At 34.0% G+C, this 18,947-nt stretch overlaps 1 protein-coding gene and 1 pseudogene across 2 annotated transcripts; both read left to right on the top strand.

The window, feature by feature from the left end:
• Positions 1-4,285: 4,285 nt before the first annotated feature.
• On the top strand, positions 4,286-12,224 carry LOC145587559 (exonuclease V, chloroplastic-like; annotated as a pseudogene). Its single transcript, XR_014101307.1, has 7 exons — positions 4,286-4,758; positions 6,897-7,001; positions 7,973-8,094; positions 10,226-10,375; positions 10,472-10,625; positions 11,082-11,158; positions 11,665-12,224. The product of XR_014101307.1 is annotated as an exonuclease V, chloroplastic-like (transcript).
• An 884-nt stretch (positions 12,225-13,108) lies between these two features.
• LOC145587558 (vicilin-like seed storage protein At2g28490) lies at positions 13,109-16,880 on the top strand. The gene is made up of 5 exons (XM_081644288.1): positions 13,109-13,562; positions 14,636-14,817; positions 14,922-15,002; positions 15,637-16,038; positions 16,160-16,880. The coding sequence occupies exons 1-5, from the start codon at positions 13,109-13,111 to the stop codon at positions 16,715-16,717; spliced, it is 1,677 nt and encodes a 558-aa protein (XP_081500414.1). The 3' UTR covers positions 16,718-16,880.
• The last annotated feature ends 2,067 nt before the right edge of the window (positions 16,881-18,947 follow it).

Here is an 18,947-nt window from a genome sequence, read left to right as displayed (position 1 = left end):
AATAGTGCACAACATACGGAAATCACAATGTATAACCAAACAATTTAGCCTAGTCTTCTCTATACATGATACTAAGTTCTCGATCCGTCCCTAAACATGCATCTAAAAGAAAGGTTTCGTAACTCGTACGTACCTTGTGTAAACGATTTGGTTGGCCACTTTAGGAACTAGAAGTCGCCTTCTACAAAGTCCTTTCCTAAACCAAACAACAAGAATTAAATCAACACCCAAGCAAATGAATTTACAGCAATACCAAGCTACTTTAAAACCTCTTAAACCATCAAAATAATGCTTTTAAATTACTCCCAATAGTCAAGGTTAATAATTCATTAGTTCACTATAAGTTTATGTGCTAAAATCATGAAAATATAGCTTATAACATAAAATTCCAGCAACTTTAAAGCGAGTGAATAAATCTGAAAATTTGGTTTAAGTGTATAAAACAACCCCATAAACATAATTACTTGAAATAATCATTATATAGTAGGTTAGTGTGTTAAAAACCCAAAATTATACCAATTCAATGCAATTAGAGGCTTCAAAATAAAAAGTATAAAATCTGAAAATTTATTCTTGAGGTTATAATTTAAAGTTCAAAGCTTTTTAATCATGAAATACCCATAATAATTATTTTATAGGATTAGAAGCATAAAAATATGAAATTAACACAACTTGTTCATAAAAATTGAAACTTTAATAATCTGAAATTTTATACATAACCAAAATAATTATACTTTAATGTAATTTAAACATAATATGATTAGATAACTTGGTTAGCACGTTTTCAAGCCCTAAAAAATGAAAAATCAATACTTAAACCCTTATTTTCTCAATTAAACAAATCTGAAATTTTATATTGTAAATAAAACATATAAACTTCATAAATTTATAATCTTTTATAACCCATGTATATTATCAAACTATAATAATAATAATTCAGAACAAAATTTGAACAAAGATTGAAACTTTAAATCAATTTAATAAAACAAAGAGAAGTAAAGAAAAGGGGGAAAGAAAGGGGCGAACAACAGTCGCGGGGTGGCTGGTGGTCGGCGGCGAGTAGGTGTCCGGTGGTGGTGCAGGCAGTGGCTGGGCGGTGAAGGTAGCAGCAAGCTCCGATTTTATTTTATTTTTTTTGTTCTGTTGATCGTGAAATAGGAGGAAGAAAGAGAAATTGAGGTTTCTCCTTTTTTTTTTTTTTTATTTTTTTATTTTTTGACGTAGAATAGGTGAGGGTTTAGGGAGTGTTATAAATTAAATATGGGCTTAGTTATTCTCTAGTTCTAATAGGACTAGGATTGTAGTATTGGGCTTAAAATGAGTAGATTTCAGAAAAAGACTAGGCTTGGTAATTAAAGGGTTGGACTTGCATAATAATTCATGATTAAAATATGGGTAGTGAAATAATTTAATTCAATAATTTTATTAACTTTATAAACATTAAATTTATTTGCTTATATAAAATAAATTTTGTAAATAAATAATCATAATTAAATATTCACATAAATATGTTAAAATATAATTTTAAATTTCACAAAGTACGGGGGATTACACCTATATAAGTACGAAGTTTAGCCACTTCAAGAAGCTATTGGGGCATAGTTTTGAAGTACTTACGAAAAGATAGGGACACTTGGCTTTACGTGTCAAGTATTAATGTAATCAAGTAATTGATCTTGTGTGTGTAATATCTTCATGAATCCAATATGTATTGCTTTTATTTGGTTCATCGTTTTACGATACCAAATGGATACGGGTTCTTGGAATTTGTATTGCACTAAGTGGAAGTTCAAGTCTTTGTACACTTTCATTTATGCTTAAGATTGCCTTTATGATGATGATATTTTTGCAATGAGTCTAGTTTAATATTCTAAATGGGGGAGGATTGTTGAATAATTTAGAGTATTGAGATTATTTTCATGTTTGTTAGATTATTTTCAAGTCTGTGTACACTTTCATTAATTAGCAAAGGAATTATAGCAATAACAAACCTAAGGCAGCAGCAGCAATGCCATCAGGATTGAGCATGTCAACCCAATCAAACGCGAGATTGAGAAGTTGCAATACTGCACTACCGCCCGGTTAAGCTTGCACCGCCTGATTAGGCGCGTATGTAAGCGAAGGTGGCTGTACTCTGACACCTGGTCGGGATCGCGTGCACTGATGTTGTCGCTGTGTCTATTTGCTCGATCGGGCAAGGCTAACCCAATCGGGCCCGAATGATTTCTGGATTGACGCTGCTTAGGCCCTGTTTGGTGGTAGCGTTCGAAGTAGCGGTTAGCGTTTGGACCAGTCAAAACACTACTAGAAAAAATTTGAGAGTGTTTGGCGAGGTAGCGGTTCTAGTAGCGGTTAGTGATAGAGGTAGCGTTTAGGTAGGTTTTGTCAAACGTTAAAAATAGTAGCGTTTAGAAGTAGCGGGTAACATTTGACAAACTTTTATTACTTTTTAAACAATATTTATATGAATTTTGATATATTTTAGTATTGCAACCGCTACTTTTGCCAAACACCCGCTAATTTGACAGCTAGCCTCTACCATTACTAATTGACCGCTACTCGCTACCTTATCGGCTATCTGCTACTCGACCGCTAAAAGGTATCTACTACTGCTACTTTTGCCAAACAGGACCTTATAGTTGGCAGTTATTCTCTTGGTTTTGTTGCTTTATATATATTAACAAAAGTTATATGATGAATAGTAAGAAAATGAAAAGTCAGTTTCTTTTTTGTGACATTATTTTCTCATTTTCTTAGTTTGCTTGCTTTGTTTCAATATCATCATCATAAATCATCCAAGTTTGATTACATTAGATCACAAACATACTACACACTGTTGTGATTGTCTTCGTTGTATCTCCTAGTAATTTCATGATACCCGGTACATATATAAGGGTCGAAATATTACTTTGGGAAACTGATCTTGTTCAAGCCTCGAAGTATTAATTTGTCCAATTTTCGTGTCTTTTTTGTGACACTGTAAATAATTTCCCCAACATAGAATGTAGTACGTACATTATGGGTATTAATTATTTTTAAGAATAAAAATATATGTATAGTTAACAAATTTAAACGTGGTTTAATTTGTGGACAGTTATTTTTTTTTAGTGGTAAATAAATAATTTAATATCTTTTATTATATTGTGTGTAGTTTTGAATGAACAATTTTTTTAATAATAGTTTATTTTGTGGGTAGTTATGATATGATAGTTTTTTTTATTGCTAATAATTTTTAATTTTGAGATAAAAAATGTAATTTTTAAAATGTAGAAGGGTATTTTAGGAAAAGAAAAATTTATCAACCAAGAGCTTCTTTCTCTTTACATAGTACTACAGATTATTATAATTAAATATTTAAAAAGTATATGATGAGACGAATGTAACAAAAACCAATTTGATGATGTTATTCTTTATAGATTAGTATTAAAATGCGATCAAGGTTAGTCAAGATAATAAATCAGGTTAAACCAGATAATAAAATTCATATCAGACTAGATCAGAACTTATTAAAATCTAATCATATTTCAGGTGAAGAGAACAAGTCCTTAATATTTTTGGTATCTTTTTTTCCTTTTTTTTTTTTTTTAAATTAGTGATTTGCAATTATATACCTTTATTTTCATATTTATAACATTGACTTAAATGGTTAAATAATCGTCTTTCTTATAAGAGGTTGTGTGTTCGAATCTACTTATTAGGAGCAGGACTCAACAGAGCAAAGCTAATTTTAACCTACTTTTACAATTATTCTATTATTTCTCTATCTTATCAAGTCCACTTACATTACTTTTTTATTATGGAAAAAGATAAAAATGAAAAAAATTGACAATAAATAAACATTTATTACACCGATTTACTCGTGAATTGTCGATAAATTCCCAACTTAATACTAAAAAAGGAAGTACGTAATATATTAAATGCTTATATGCAGCCTTTAACTGAACTTTATTTTATAAAAAAAAAAAAAATCCTCTTTGGCATCACCTTATAATTTTTTAAAACTTTGTGCATAGGTTAATGTTGCAATTATTATGATGGAGTCTTGAATGTTGGAAATGATTCTCTAGGTTTTGAAAGGCTACAATTTTGTCATTCAAATAAACCAAAAACTACGAGTACCTATTTGCTATTTCACTATTTTCCTTTTTTTGTTTTTTCAAGAGACTCCAATAACTACCAAGTATCAACTATATTCTTTTTGGTATATTAGCACGGATACTCTAATATACTATATATATCTGAGCAAGTGAGTTAGAACCGTAAAGTCCACTCCCTCCATCTTTGTGCAACAATTTGGTACAATCGTGCAAAAGCGGTTAACGTGCAATTTCAAATCTCCTACTTCTTCGGATCAACCAACCATTTTAAAATCAAATTCTTCTGAGCAAAACCCAGATGACAGAGTTACCCACTAATCCCACATTTGATTCCCACGATCACCAAACCAAAATCCATGACATAAACGACTTTGAAATCAAAATCCCAGTTGAAATTGTAAGTGATGAAGAAATGGCTTTCATTGAAGCTGCCTTTTCCTTAGCTTCTCGCCGTTCTTCACTCTCTCTTTTCTGTTCCACCTCTTTTCAATCTATTTCCATTGCTTCTAATAAAAGATTCTCCACTTCAATTGTATGTAATGATGTCGAAGATTTGGGTAAAACTCAAAGTCCCAAGAAAAAGAAGAACAAAGTTTCTGAATCCCTTTTGAGTAAATATAGAAAGAATAGGGGATTGTCTGTCACTGATTTGACATCTACGGTAATTGGTTGTTTTTTTTTTGTTGATTTGATTTTAGTTTTGTGTTTATTAAAATGGGTTTGATTGTTTTTGCATTATTTGATGATTTACTTTGTTAATTTTGAATGATTATTTTTTTCAGTTATGTTGTATTGGTTTATGTCAAGAAATGATATTGTAATGGTGTTATTGAAGTTGGAAACTTTTGCTTGGTTTAGGATTTTTAAGTGTAATGTAGTTAAGTTTTTGATTTAGCAATGAAATTGATCAGTTTTTTATGCTTCTATGTATGAATGGCCTGTGATATTAGCCCAATTTGTGGCCAATAGCATATATATTGAGATGTTGTTGAAGTTGGCTGCCTTTTGGGAATTGGTGATTGTTTATGAATGTAGCATTGATCAATTTATTAGCTTGCTGTAGAAGTTTTGAGTGTAGTGTAAGAAAGGTTTTGAATTGGCAGTTGGAGTTATCAATGCTTCTTTGTGTGAGTGGCACAGGTTCATAGCCGAAGCCAATATTGATTTTATTACGATGAAATTATTGAAATTGGAAGCTTTAAGAAGGGATTCTATCATTTTTTGGGTTTGAAAAAGAATTTAAGGCATTTGTGGGATTTGGTGAATGGATATAAAGTCAAAATCTTTGGTTTTCTCTGGAATTTTCATTCCTACTTTATTTTAGTCTTCTAGATGTATATATCTCTATCTATTGTAGTCCTGAGTAATACTAAGTCAGTTGCTAAGAGAGTGTCTACCTTCATTTTTGGAGAAATTAATATGTATGCAACTATTAATAATGTGAAATGTACATATGTTCAAATGACTAGTTTTGCATTGAAGTTGAATCTTGTAGGATGACTTGTATTTTTGATCAAATGGTATTGAATAAAGCAAATTTTATTTTGGATCAGTTAGAAGAATGCTTAATAATATACTTTGAGTAAAATCAATGGTCCAATTTTGCCCTTTAAGAAAAAGGATGTCAACTCTTTAAGGGGTGGAGTAATTGGGTTTTGAAAATTAAGCTAATGGGATACATAAATGAACATATCCATACAAGTTACCTTTGCACACTGAGAATCGGGAACTATTTGGTTGATAGGCTGATAATCTTAGTTTGTGCTTTAAGTAAATGTAAATTGCTTTGTCGAGTGACTGATTGATGAGATTGGATGAAAGCAATGCACATACTTAAGGCCTGTTCACTTTAGCTTAATTTCAGTTCGGTTCAGTTCATCTCCTATCAATTCAGTTCAGCTCCTAATTTCCTTCTGTCATAAAATATTCATTTCAGCTCTATTCAATTCAATTTAGTTCAGTTGAGCTCAGCTCTAATCAGTTCAGTTTAGCTCAGTTCAGTAAATGTGAACAGACCCTTTGTTGGCAGAAGTTGAATAAAAAGGACTTCAATAGCTTGCCTAACTTATGAACATGTATAGGCTACCTTTGGCATTATAGCTTTTTTGCTGCTTAAATCAGAGAAGCTTTCTTAATCTTTATGCTGCTTTTGTTCAATTGATTTTTTTTTTTTTTTTTTTTTAATTATTAAAATATATAGACAATGTCTCCTTGACCCCTCCCACCTCCCCTCTTCCGCCCCTATATTAACAAATAAGGGAACAAAGATAAAGAAAGAAACCATTCATATCCAATAATTTTAATGAATTGTTGTTTTCTTATGTATTTGTGAAGTAATAAGTTCAGTCAGCTACCTTTTTAATCAATGGCCTAAGCTTTTTGCAATGGTGGGGAATTAGGCTAGAACCATGTTGCAAGAAAGACTTTGTAAATATGAGACCCCTCTTTATGAAAGGTTCTCAGAAGTATTTGGTGGTTCTGGCTTTTGAACCTGTTAACTTATTGGTCTACTTACATTATTCAAGTTTCTACTCCTTTTTATAAAATAATTAGAAATCTAGTGTTATTGCTACCTGAGCAAGTTATTCGCTCCTTATTATGATTCTTTATCATATCTATATGAGTGTTATGTAATATATGCAATCTAATTAATTGTAGTAAACATCTTCTTCTAACTTGGGGGTGTTATATTTTTGTTTGTTGATTGTTACCAGTGGTTTGGATTGGCCTCCATTTGGTTTTAACTGTCAATGACCATGAACTTAATCAGCTAGTACTTATTTTGTTTAAAACTTGTAGGAATGGTGTGAAAAACAAATGGAGTTCCTTCTCACTTATGGTAGGGCAGAAAAGACAAAAGCTATGAAAGCTGGGATTGCTCGGCATGCAAAGTTAGAGGAAGAGGTAATGTTTGTTTCAAACTGGTTGCTAAACATGATCTTCCTGGTGATTATCAAGCAACTCATGGTTTATATCATGATCTTTCTTAGCCTATTCTTGGTTCTTACATAGCTGCACTAGTTGAGGTCCTGTTAACCTAGGGATACTTTACTCAGGTCCAGGTGTATAATTTGTTGTGCTTTCGCATTGCGGATATGGGCTCAGTGGCTGCATAAGCTATCTCCAACTAACATCACTAGTCTTAGGATTGAGGAGTGGCTTGTAGCAAGTGAAGATAAAATTAGACTTAATTATTGAGTTTTGATTTCCTAGTTGCCTGATTGTATTGAGCATCTGAATATTAGATGCAGACAGAATTAGTATGAACAACCGCTGGAAAGAATCAGACCGATAGGTTATATGCTCTTGAAGCTACATTCCATTAGAATATTTCACAGTTACCTCATGTGTTTATCAATTATATTTTTGAGAAAATTTTTGTTTTTGAGAATACTCTAGAAAGTGATAATGATAGGAAATACACTGTATTAAGGTAAGAAAGACATTGCCTTTATCAGATTGGCAAGACTTGTAGAATTAATCTAAAGGCATCGATTGCTTAAGCTTTAAGTGGCTTTCCTCTTCATGGATCTACTTTGTATAAGCATATTGCATATAATTATCCTAAATTCTGTGGTTATTGAGGCAAGGCTATATACATCTTTTTTTATACCCTTGGCAGTTTTCACTGTGTTGTTCTGTGTAATTTGTTACTTACTCGAAACTCTGTAAAGCTAGCAAAGGGCATGTTTTTGTAATGTTAATTGTGATTAATTTCAAATCTTCAATCGGATTCTTATTTTCTTGTTATTTGATGTTTGAAGTCTTTTTCCCTTTCTATGTAAGAGAAAGGTGCGATATCTTTGCATACTGGTTGTTAAGATACTTGCCTTTCTTATCATTTTATGACAGTTGCACTATGTGATGTATGGCAGGTATCAAAAAAAGTAGAAGTACGTGTTGAGACAGTTGAAGATATATGGGCTTTGAAGTTTATAAATTTTATCATCTGTGCAAACCAACTATTGTTTGACGGTTTAACATGAGAAATCCCTGTGTAAGTGTCTATATTATGTATCTTATTCTGACTTTTGCAATGACGGTTGTCATTTGTGAGTTTGTGACTATTGAATACCTACACACACCCATAAATCCGTCAATCACAGATTAAGAACACTTAGTGTTTTGTTTTGATGTGAGAATCTATTATGTAGTAATTGGTTATACTTGTGTCTTGGTTTTGATGAGAATCTATGATGTAGTGATTGGTTATACTTGTGCCTTGGTTTTGATGCTTTTACATTGATGACCTGATACCTCTAGCAAAACACTAATGTGTAGTCTTTTTTGTGAGTTTTTGTCAGAAAATTTGATTTATGTTAGGTTTGTCATATTTTTGGCTACAAACCATAATCCTCCAATGTTCCAAAGCTCAAGAAAATGATACTTACTCTGAACTTTGAGAAGTAAATCAAATTAACATGGAACACGACAAAGCATACAATCTGGCTATGGACTTAATCTTCCTAGTTCAATTAGATTTTACCTAGGGTGGTTAAGAAATAGGATTTTGCACTAATTGGATACGCCAGCACCATTTAGCTGCTTTCAACTACGTTTGTAATGTCCTGATCTCCCTCTTAGATCTATGTTACACCACTTGTAACATTAAAGCCTGATTCCACAAGAAGAGTAACGAAGCACTTGACATGTACAAATCATTTGATAAGAATTAGTTGTGTTTTCTGTTATATCACTCAATTTTGACAAATTTTACCTTAATAGTTGGGCTAGGAACTTGCCCATTTTGTACCTGCACTTATATTAATCCGGGTATGAACAAGGGATATGGGTTTGAGTCAGGCAAAAAAGTAGAGAAATGGGATGTACTTAGCTGTTGGAATGAAACTGATGGAAGAGAAGCACAATCCTAACAGGCATTCCATGTGGAGAAACCAAATCTAAGATAAATTTTTTTGGTTAAGACTATAGAATCAAATCCCAATAAGAAAACAGAAGACCTATAAATTAAAGGATCATATTATCAACAGAAAGGACACAAGCTATGGGTTTCTGGCTTTGAGAAGAGGCAACTGCATTGGAGGATTTTTACTTGCCTGTCTCTGGTTATCGTTTGTTTTGGGGGAGGATACGATGCAGTGAGAAGTACAGAGAGATTTACTAATTGTGCTTGTTGTCCCTCTTAAGCCAGAACCATAACTTGCTTCTAGATGACTAGATCTGGTCCTCTGTTTGCAGAACAACTTCATTTTTCTCCAGCCTCCTCGGCTTGACTTATGGGCTACGACAAACAAGTTAATTCCAGCTCAATCATGTTTTAGCAACATTGCATTTCATTCGAATTCCACCCCCCCTTCTTCCCCCCCCCCCCCCCCCCCCCCCCCCCCCCCCCCCAAATCATGGTCTTTGGCAAATAAGATATCTAAGTGCAACTATGCAAGCAACACAGTAGAGTATCTGATTGTACAGTCTGCAAAAGTTTTGTATGCTATTACTCGTAGAGTATCTGATAAAAGGTCTTTAAAACAGATTGGCAGCCCTCTATTTGGTGCAATTCATTAACGACTTGCATAATAAACCTTAGTTTATACTTTTATCACTGTATGTAGCTTGGAAAGTGGCTCGGTTGTTTAGGCACCTCTGTGGTAACTGGTAAGTGTACTGAACATGTTCATGGAAGTAGATTTGCAAGTTAAAGTAGATTTTGGCTGTATTTTTGTATATAATTCTTGGTCTTATATTTTGTTGTTGTTTTGGCAAACTGGAATAGCTTATGGTATTGGCTGTTCATGATCCCTTTTGTTTCCTTTATTTTATTTTAGCTTCCAATTGTTATGAGGTACTGTTTTGAAATGTCTGTTAAGCAATACTCCGCTTTTTAAATTTTCTTATTCGGTTATACATACAGAAGTTACGTTGATATATCATGTCAGTTGTGTATCTAATGCAAGAATCAAATTAATACATGTATGTGTTAAAATTACAAGTATTTATCAAAGAACAAGAGAGTATATTTCCGTTTAGATTAAGTTCTCTTTAACTGTCCTTTACTTCAATTGATCTCTATAAACCAGCCCCTGGCCTTGGCTTTTTTCTAGCACAGGCTTGTTTGGGAACAGTAAGAAGAAGAAAGTTTCTGATTTTGATCACATTTGTTATACCATCAGAGTTGGCCTTGTTCAAGGTGTATGGATGGTGGGAGTGATTGATGAACTCCGGATGCCTGATGATGGGGAAGGAAGGAAGTTAACATTAGTTGATACAAAGACGCGTGGTCAGCCAAGGCTTCCTGCTGAACCACAATGCAGAAATGGAAGGTATTTTCTAAGATATGACACAAGGCCATTCTTATTTTTGCTTGTTAGTTTGACAATACTCTTCTTTTAGTTACTTTTGAATTTTAATTCTTTCAGGCTACAATTGAAGTTCTATAAGCGTTTGTGGGACAATATGGTCTCTAATAACTTTCCTTCTAAACAATTTTATGAACATTTTTCCATGGATCCTGAACACAAATTATCTGATGAAGTGAAGATGAATGCCGCTGATTCAGGTTTCCCTGCTGAGGTATGATGGGATTTTGCTGTTTTAAGTTGGATCATTAGTAGATCAGCAGAATGTATTTGTTCATTTGTTGGGGGAGGGGGGGGGGGGGGGGGAATGGTGTTTTTGATTGGAGTAAATGAGTAATCCATCCCAAAGCCATAGTTGGGTGCCCTGGAGACATTTTAAGGTGGGAGTAAAGGGTATGGCATATTGGCATTTACAAAACTTTGATGTTTCAACCTTAATTCTTCTGCTGGTGGTTTATTAATCAAAAAGTTCTGTTTTTTTCAGTACTCTCTTTAGAATTACCTTTTTCATACCAATATATAGATAAGGATTTAGAATATATGGAAATATGCTTCATAGATCATAGCTGAAGTTTCTTTACTGGTATGTTGTATGTAGGATTCTCTCTTTTTTGTAATGATGATAACTAAAGTTGTTGACTTATAAAGTTATAATGTCTCGTATGTGCAGACACTTGGAGAAGTTGTAGGATACCTCAATAATGTTTGTTCTGCGCTACCGCCTGCTCACGATCAGCTTCTCTTGAGGTATTGCTTGTTATGATCCTAAAATTTTCAAAAAATTTCTTATCGAAATAAAAATTATTATCTCTACTTTCTGATTCTAAGCTCTCATAAACCGAAAATACTCTGTTGCTGGATGTTAAGAGAATAAGTGTATATCAGTCTTCTTCAATTCATACGGTTATGACGATATTGACTCCTTTTTAGATAACCTCTTTTCTTCCTGATGTATCCTTGTGTTCAAGTAAAAAGACATTACCTAAGGTTATGTTTTGTTGAAAGGTAAATGTTTTGAACTGAATTTTGTTTTCAATAGATGGGAAAGTAAGACAGAAATTAGGGAGAAAAATGTGGCAATTCTTTCTTACAAAATAAATGTGGGGTTACTAATTTCCACTCTTGACAAACAAAATGAAAGAAATAAGGAGAACCAGTTTTTTTGGAAAATGGTTTTTCCCAACCAAACTCAGCCTTAAAACATGAAGTTGTTAATTATATTCCAATGGCTTGTTTGTCTGGTGGCTTTGCAGATATGAACTTCAAGAGGATAACTCATTGATCGGCGAGGTTAATTTCAGTTACGATGAAGACTGGCTTAAGGCTCAATTGCACAGCAGCCTTGAGTTCTGGCGGGGTGAGCGAGAAGCCAAATATGTTCCAGAGATGGAGAAGTGGAAGTGTCGATTTTGCCAATACGCAACTGTCTGTCCACAAACTCAAACTCAAGTTGAAACTGAATCAAATTCTCAATCTAGCACACTGAACAGCTAAAAGGTGGTGATCTTTAGTTTATTTTTCGCGTTCTTATTTGCTCGTAGTTGAAATTCATATTAATATCATGAATGCAACGAAAAAATTTCAGCTCAGAGTTATTTCTTGGGTGCAAATATAGGCAAAAATACATGTGCTAAGGAAGTAGCACTTTGAAATCTGCTAGGATATCAAGCAAATATTGTACTTAAATCATAATTATTTTTATTACTTAGCTAGGTGATTCATTCTTTGTAAAGCAAAATTATGTAATTTAATTTTGTATCTTTAAAATTGGTGCTCTTGCGCTCACATTGATTATAGCTGATCAAATACTGCAAACAGGCCAAGATAAAAGATTGAAATTTGATAGTTTTCAAATTTTTCGTCCACTATACTCCCTTTGTCTGAAATTAGTTTTTAAGATAAGACGCCATTTTGCTTAAAATCTCTTTACTAGTCAAAATTCACAAGGGAGGTTATAATTTATTTAGAGAGTATATGATAAATTGTGATTTTAGAGATTAAATTCATTATGTTTTTAATATAGAAATTGAGCAATGTCGAACATTTGCTTACTCCCTAGATAATCAAAAATTATAAAAACTTAATAATAAGGGGTCGGAATAATATGACAATAATTTGAAGAATGCAAATATAATCACAACCGTCTATCCCACAATATATATTCTCATTAAAAACTGACTAAGAAATACTATTTTTATACAAAATAGAGTGTATCCGTTCATCTTCACGATAAATTAAAGAACGTTTATTTAGTGGTATTTTTTAAATAAATTAAAATTTTTTGTCAAATGTTGGCTCCACTAATGCTGATTTATTTAAAAAATACTATGCTAATTAAAATTTTATATTAATTTATTTACGAAATTACCGCTAGATAAATATTTTTTTGTTTATAGTAAAGATGAACTGGGGCTCTCTTAGTTTTAATTATCATCGTTTATTTTTTACACAAAATTCTATTTCCAAACAATCTAAATAACGAAGCTGAGAATTGAAGCAGATGTTTAAAATTATATTCGAGTTTGATTCTCTACTCAACCAGTGTCCTTCATAAAACCTTGACACCAAACTCTGTAAAATCCTGCATGAAAAACACGTGTCTTCTCAATCACCCCCATATTTTGCTACTTATACCACAACTATGACTCTCCAATTTCCCTTAAACTAATCAACTCAACAACAAATCATCATCAAAAAATGGGAAGTTTAAAGGGTATATTGTTGGTGGCACTTGTAGTGTGCTACTCCATGCAAGTTGTGGTAAGTCAATATGATCATGAAGAAGAGAGGAGGGCTAAGGAGGAGGATTGGAAAAGAAGGGAGAAGACGGCGGAGGAAGAGCGGCGACACCAGCATCGGAGTTGGGATGAGGATGAGGACGAGGATGAGGATGAGGAAGGGGGGAGGGAGCCGAGGCCGAAGCCGAGGCCAGAGCCGTATGGACCGGGAGGAGGAGGGAAGGGAGAGATGTTTTTGTTAAAGGATTCAAAGAAGGTGGTGAGTACACAAGCAGGGGAAATGAGGGTAATTAAAGGGTATGGAGGGAAAATTGTGGAGAGTCCACTTCATATTGGTTTTATTACTATGGAACCACGTTCACTTTTTGTTCCTCAGTACTTGGATTGTTCCTTGATTCTTTACATACGTAGAGGTATTATATTATTCTCTATTTTCCTATCTTTTTTGGTACTAGCACTGTTATTGTTCTATTGATTAAAATGGGTGATTAATTGTGATGTTGATATTGTAATTTTTTTTTGAACTAGTGCTATTTTTGTTCTATTGATTAAAATGGAACATGATGTAGGTAACAATTATTTGTATGGTGCATTTGTCAACTTTATCACTAGAATTTTATGTTTATGTTATGTAATTACATTTTGACATATGATTAAATGACCCTAGATATCATTACAATCATGTATCTTAACAATAAGAAATTTCTTAGTATTCTAGCTGATAGTCGTCATTAATATGAATTCTTGATGTGCATGTGTCTCGTGAATTATTGTTTTCATAAATATGTAATCTCTTCATTAAAAATCTTATAGTGATGGTTTTATAAGTTCGGATAAGTTCAATTTCAAGCTAATAAGCTCAGATTTGTATAATTGAGGACTAATAAGTTTAGATTAGTTTTAATTTATCCCGATCGAGCTATTGAAACTACCGTAAAAAGAGTGATTGTCACCCCTAGAACAAAGAAGAGCTACCCTTGTCAAAGTTTAAAGGAGTTCTATCTCTTTAATTTTCATGGCTACCCTTCTCAAAGTTTGAAGTGGTAATGTGGTATATTATGTATGTATCCGAGCTTAGATCAGCCCTAGTCTAAATTGTTGATAGCTACTAAGAAGTTTTTGCTTATCAATCCATAGCTAGTAAGAACAATATGTTATAGCTAGAGATAATTTATTGATTTTTTCCCTTTTGTGTTCCATTCATCTAATCATCTTGATCCGATAGTACTATGCAAGTATGCAGCAATCAAAATTAGTAGCACACACTTGGTACACAAAAAGTGCGATAGAGAATTTGATCTTGTAAAGCTCCTTAAATATCGCGTGCTTACATCTTTGAAATGGACTTGCATGAAATTCTGAATTCGAACGATAGTGCTATACTTGAAAGACTGTATGTGTGAAAGAAATTTAAATTATTAGACGATTACAACTCTGATAATGTAGATGGTATATAATATTTTTATTTTCTGTTTAAATTCTTTAGGTGAAGCAAAACTTGGATTCATCTATGATGATAAGCTATCAGAAAGGAAACTAAAGAATGGAGATGTCTACAGAATTCCAGCTGGTTCAACTTTCTATATTGTTAACACTGGGGAGACTGAACGGCTTACTATCATTTGTAGCATCGATCCCTCGGAAGGCTTGGGCTTCGGTACCTTCCAGGTTCGTAAATTCTACTTTCGAATGAAGAGTTTTCATGTGTTAAACCGTTTGGTATATCAGTTTATTTTACTAGATTTCTTGTTTGATTATTTTCTTTTCTGCAGTCTTTCTTCATCGGAGGAGGAAGAGATCCTGTTTCAGTGTTGGCTGGATTTGATCCTCAAACTCTTTCCACTGCGTTCAATGTGAGCAAATCTTATTTTACACTTTCTCGGTTTCTTCTTTAGTTTATTTTTGGTCATCTAAGTGAAATTCAAAGGTTTTTACCTTTGCAATTTTATGCACAATAGTCGCACAAATTCCTAACTAATTGATTTTTATGAATATGAAAGTTTCCAATGTATGCATCCTAGTGTAAGACTAAACTTTCTTATAAATTATATCCATGATTTCGGTCCAAAATCAAGCATCAAGGGTCTATAGTGATGTTGGAGTATTGTCGAGGATTCAACATGGGTATTTTAAGTGATATGAAGAGTCCAAACAACATAGCATACTGCGCTCTGCGCTATGGGTATTTTAAGTGATATGAAGAGTCCAAATAACATAGCATACTGCGCTCTGCGCTTTGAGATCGTGAATTAGACTTTACGAGAAGCTTACTCCCTCTTTAATGACTATATATGAAATGAATATAAAGATGTAAAGATTATGAATTATTTCTTATCAAGTGGTGATTATTGTTTAATACATAGTATATGGTTTGGTTAATCTAGTTAGAGACTTGCTTAAATGTTAATTATTATCGTCCAAGTTATAAAGGAAAGTGTGTGTAACATGTAACTATTAATTCTAAAAATGAAAATTGTGATTTTGTAGGTCTCCATAGGACAGTTGAGGGAATTCATGACAGGTCAAGATGCAGGGCCAATCGTATATGCCGATACAACCCATGCTCCTAGTTTGTGGGCGAATTTCCTCAAACTAAAGGGCGAAGAGAGACTAGAACGTCTAAAGATGGTGGCACCAAATGCTGGTACTGAAGAGTCTAAAATAGAACAACCCAAGAGTTCTTGGTGGAACTTTTTTTATTCTACCAAAAACAAGAAAGGGGAAAAGAAGGATGATTCGCGAACAGGTTCTAGTCCAGACTCTTACAATCTTCGCGATCAAACACCTAGTTTCAAAAACGATTATGGCTGGAGTATTGCTGTTGATAAACATGAGTATAAGCCACTTAAGAAATCCGGCATTGGACTCTACTTGGTTAACTTGGCAGCCGTACGTTTTGTTTTGAGTTTATATTCGCCCTGGTTATGTACTTACATGTATTAAAATTTTGCTTAGATCGTTCTTTTCGATTGAGATCATTGCTTGATGTCCCTTTTGTTTATCCTGCAAGGGCTCCATGATGGCACCTCATGTAAACCCCATGGCAACAGAATATGGCGTCGTGCTATCTGGGGTTGGCACCATCCAAGTCGTCTTCCCTAATGGCACATCAGCAATGAACGCAGAGGTGAAAGAAGGTGACGTGTTTTGGATACCAAGGTACTTCCCATTCTGCCAGATTGCTTCTCGGTCTGGCTCGTTTGAATTCTTCGGGTTCACCACCTCTGCCCATGAAAACCGGCCTCAGTTCTTAGTTGGCGCTTCTTCCATCTTAAGAAGCATGCGCGGCCCAGAATTTGCTACTGCTTTTGGTTTGACAGAAGACAGGTTCTATGATATAATAGATGCTCAGAGGGAGGCTGTCATCCTCCCTTCACCGTCTGCTGCTCCACCCGGTGACAGGCCAGATTCGAAGGGAAAGGAAACAAAACCCGACGAGAGGTCAGAGTCCGAGGGACAGGGGAAGAAGGCGGACAAGTCCAAGGGAGAGGAGAAGAAAGTGGGGACTGAGAAGGTGCCAAAGTTCATGAGAAGCCTAGGCAGTGAAATGATCATGGGTTTTGAGTAATTTGTAGTAATGCTTCTTGTATCGGAGTAGTTAATTTATAATTTGTGTCTAATTTGTAGTTTTTGGCATGTCAGTAAATTTTGTGTTTCTTCACAGATTTACCTTTTGTTGATGAGTTGTAAAATAAAAATGCAAGATGATTTTACTTTTGGTTTTTCTGTAATTGATTGGGATCATCTGACTAGCCCTTTTTTTTAGGTAAATATTTATTTATAATAATGCTGTTATTTTTCCATATGATCTTGATTTCTAAAATAATCACAAAGTTTGAAATTAAAAATAATAATATTTTTACTAACAAAATTGTCAGAAAGTAACACCATAAATTTCTCATAAATTGGATTATACCACCACAAAATCTCAAACTTTTATTTATTAAAAAATTTCACCAAAAAAAAAAAAATTGAATTTCACCACCGGATTTCGGATGTAATCTGCTAGTGGGACCAACTAAGTACACATGTCATTCATTGATTAGTTTTATTAAAAAAAAGAATTTTTTTTTTTAAAAAAAAGCAACCTAAACCCTTAATTAACCAGCCCCACCACCAGCAACCCTGTCACTGCCGCTAGCAACCCTACTCCCCATCACATCCCATCCCCATTGTCGTCACCCCTAGCCACTGAAAAACCCACCTAACCCAACTTTGAAACACCCCAACAATCGAAAACCGACGTTTAAACCCTAACGGTCGAAACTAAAACGACCAATTTTCAGGGCATAGCGCAAGTTGCCAATTAAACCCTGATTTTCTGGGCATGACCGTTTAAATCCATATTTGCCGATTTTCTGGACATGGTGCGAGTTGGTTCAGTGCGTGAGGTGGTTTATGGGCATGGAAGGGGAGCGCGAGTTGGTTGGGTTGGTGTGATGCGTGAGGTGGTTTCGGAGACTGGTTTCCTTTGGTGAGGTGCGTGAGGTGGTTGTGCGGGCTAGGGTGGTTTTCGGAGAGGGGAAGGGGGGTGTTAACCTGTAAATATATTTAATAAGATTAAAGAGAATTACTGACGTGCTACTGCCACGTGTTCAAACATTAAGCTATTTCAGAATTTTAGCTATGGAAAAACTAAATCAGTTATATATACGTTTCAAAACTGACGAACAAAACCAAATTAAGTCTTATAACTTGGAACTATTAAGGCCCTTATTCAAAACCCGATAAAAGTTGTAAATAAATCAAACAGAGTTTAAATAAATTCAAATGTAAGAAATAACATAAAATGTGAATGGTAACCAACACTCCACTCAAAATCCCACCACCTTGATGCAAGTTGTGAATATGTAAAAACCTATTGTTAATCTGCTCCCCAATATTACAAGTATAAAAATTAGATCATAACAGGGTCATTGAAAGGCGAAGGCCATGACCAAAGAAAGACACACAAAAGCACGCAATCAGCAACGCTGAGTACATACAAGCTACGAAGAAAAATAATAAGAAATTCCTAACGTACTACTAATAATCAATCATCAAATACAAATTAATTATAGACTCAAACACATGACTCAACTGTTTACATTACTAAGACCTCACTAATTAATAATAGATAAATTATTTCATTTTATTCATCGGAATAAGCAATAGACAAGGTTGTCCTCCCATGCTCCATTTGGAACATCAATAAAAGAAAAACCCCATGCCTCCTTTCGGAAACATCAATAAACATCCAATGGCCACGGGCGCGACTCCGTGACCATAGTTTTTGAAAAGTATTTGAAACAAGAGACTCGTAGATCAGACGGCCTCTAGAAAAGTGCACGGCTAATATCCCGTGTACCCCAACCCCTGATTGTCATTACTCTAGATGTGCACAAATCCAGAGTTTTATTGCTCATCCATCTTGCACTTTACGTGATTTACAAGTTTAGACTTGGTGATGACTCGTATGCAAAACAATACAATCAATCAAATATCAAATCATCCAAGCAATCCAAGTTTCCAATTCAATTCTTGACTTATTAGTGACAAACAATATTTATTATTGATTCCTTTAACTACCTCGGTGTATAAACACCTTAAGTGCATAAAGCACCCCAAAACCTTGACCTCGTCTTATAAGACTTTAATTCTTCCTTTACTCATTCCTTTTCAATAATCATGAACGAGTAATAAAATAATTCATTCTATGCCACATACTCACATACCTTTGCCTCTAAGTGCATCTTGCAAATTAACGCATAAATAATACTTACAAGATAAATTAATACACAATCCTCATACTTGAATCA

This window comes from Chenopodium album, chromosome 17 (genome assembly GCF_948465745.1).
Source record: "Chenopodium album chromosome 17, dcCheAlbu1.1, whole genome shotgun sequence".
NCBI lineage: Eukaryota > Viridiplantae > Streptophyta > Magnoliopsida > Caryophyllales > Amaranthaceae > Chenopodium > Chenopodium album.
This window is presented reverse-complemented; position numbering and strand designations above follow the sequence as displayed.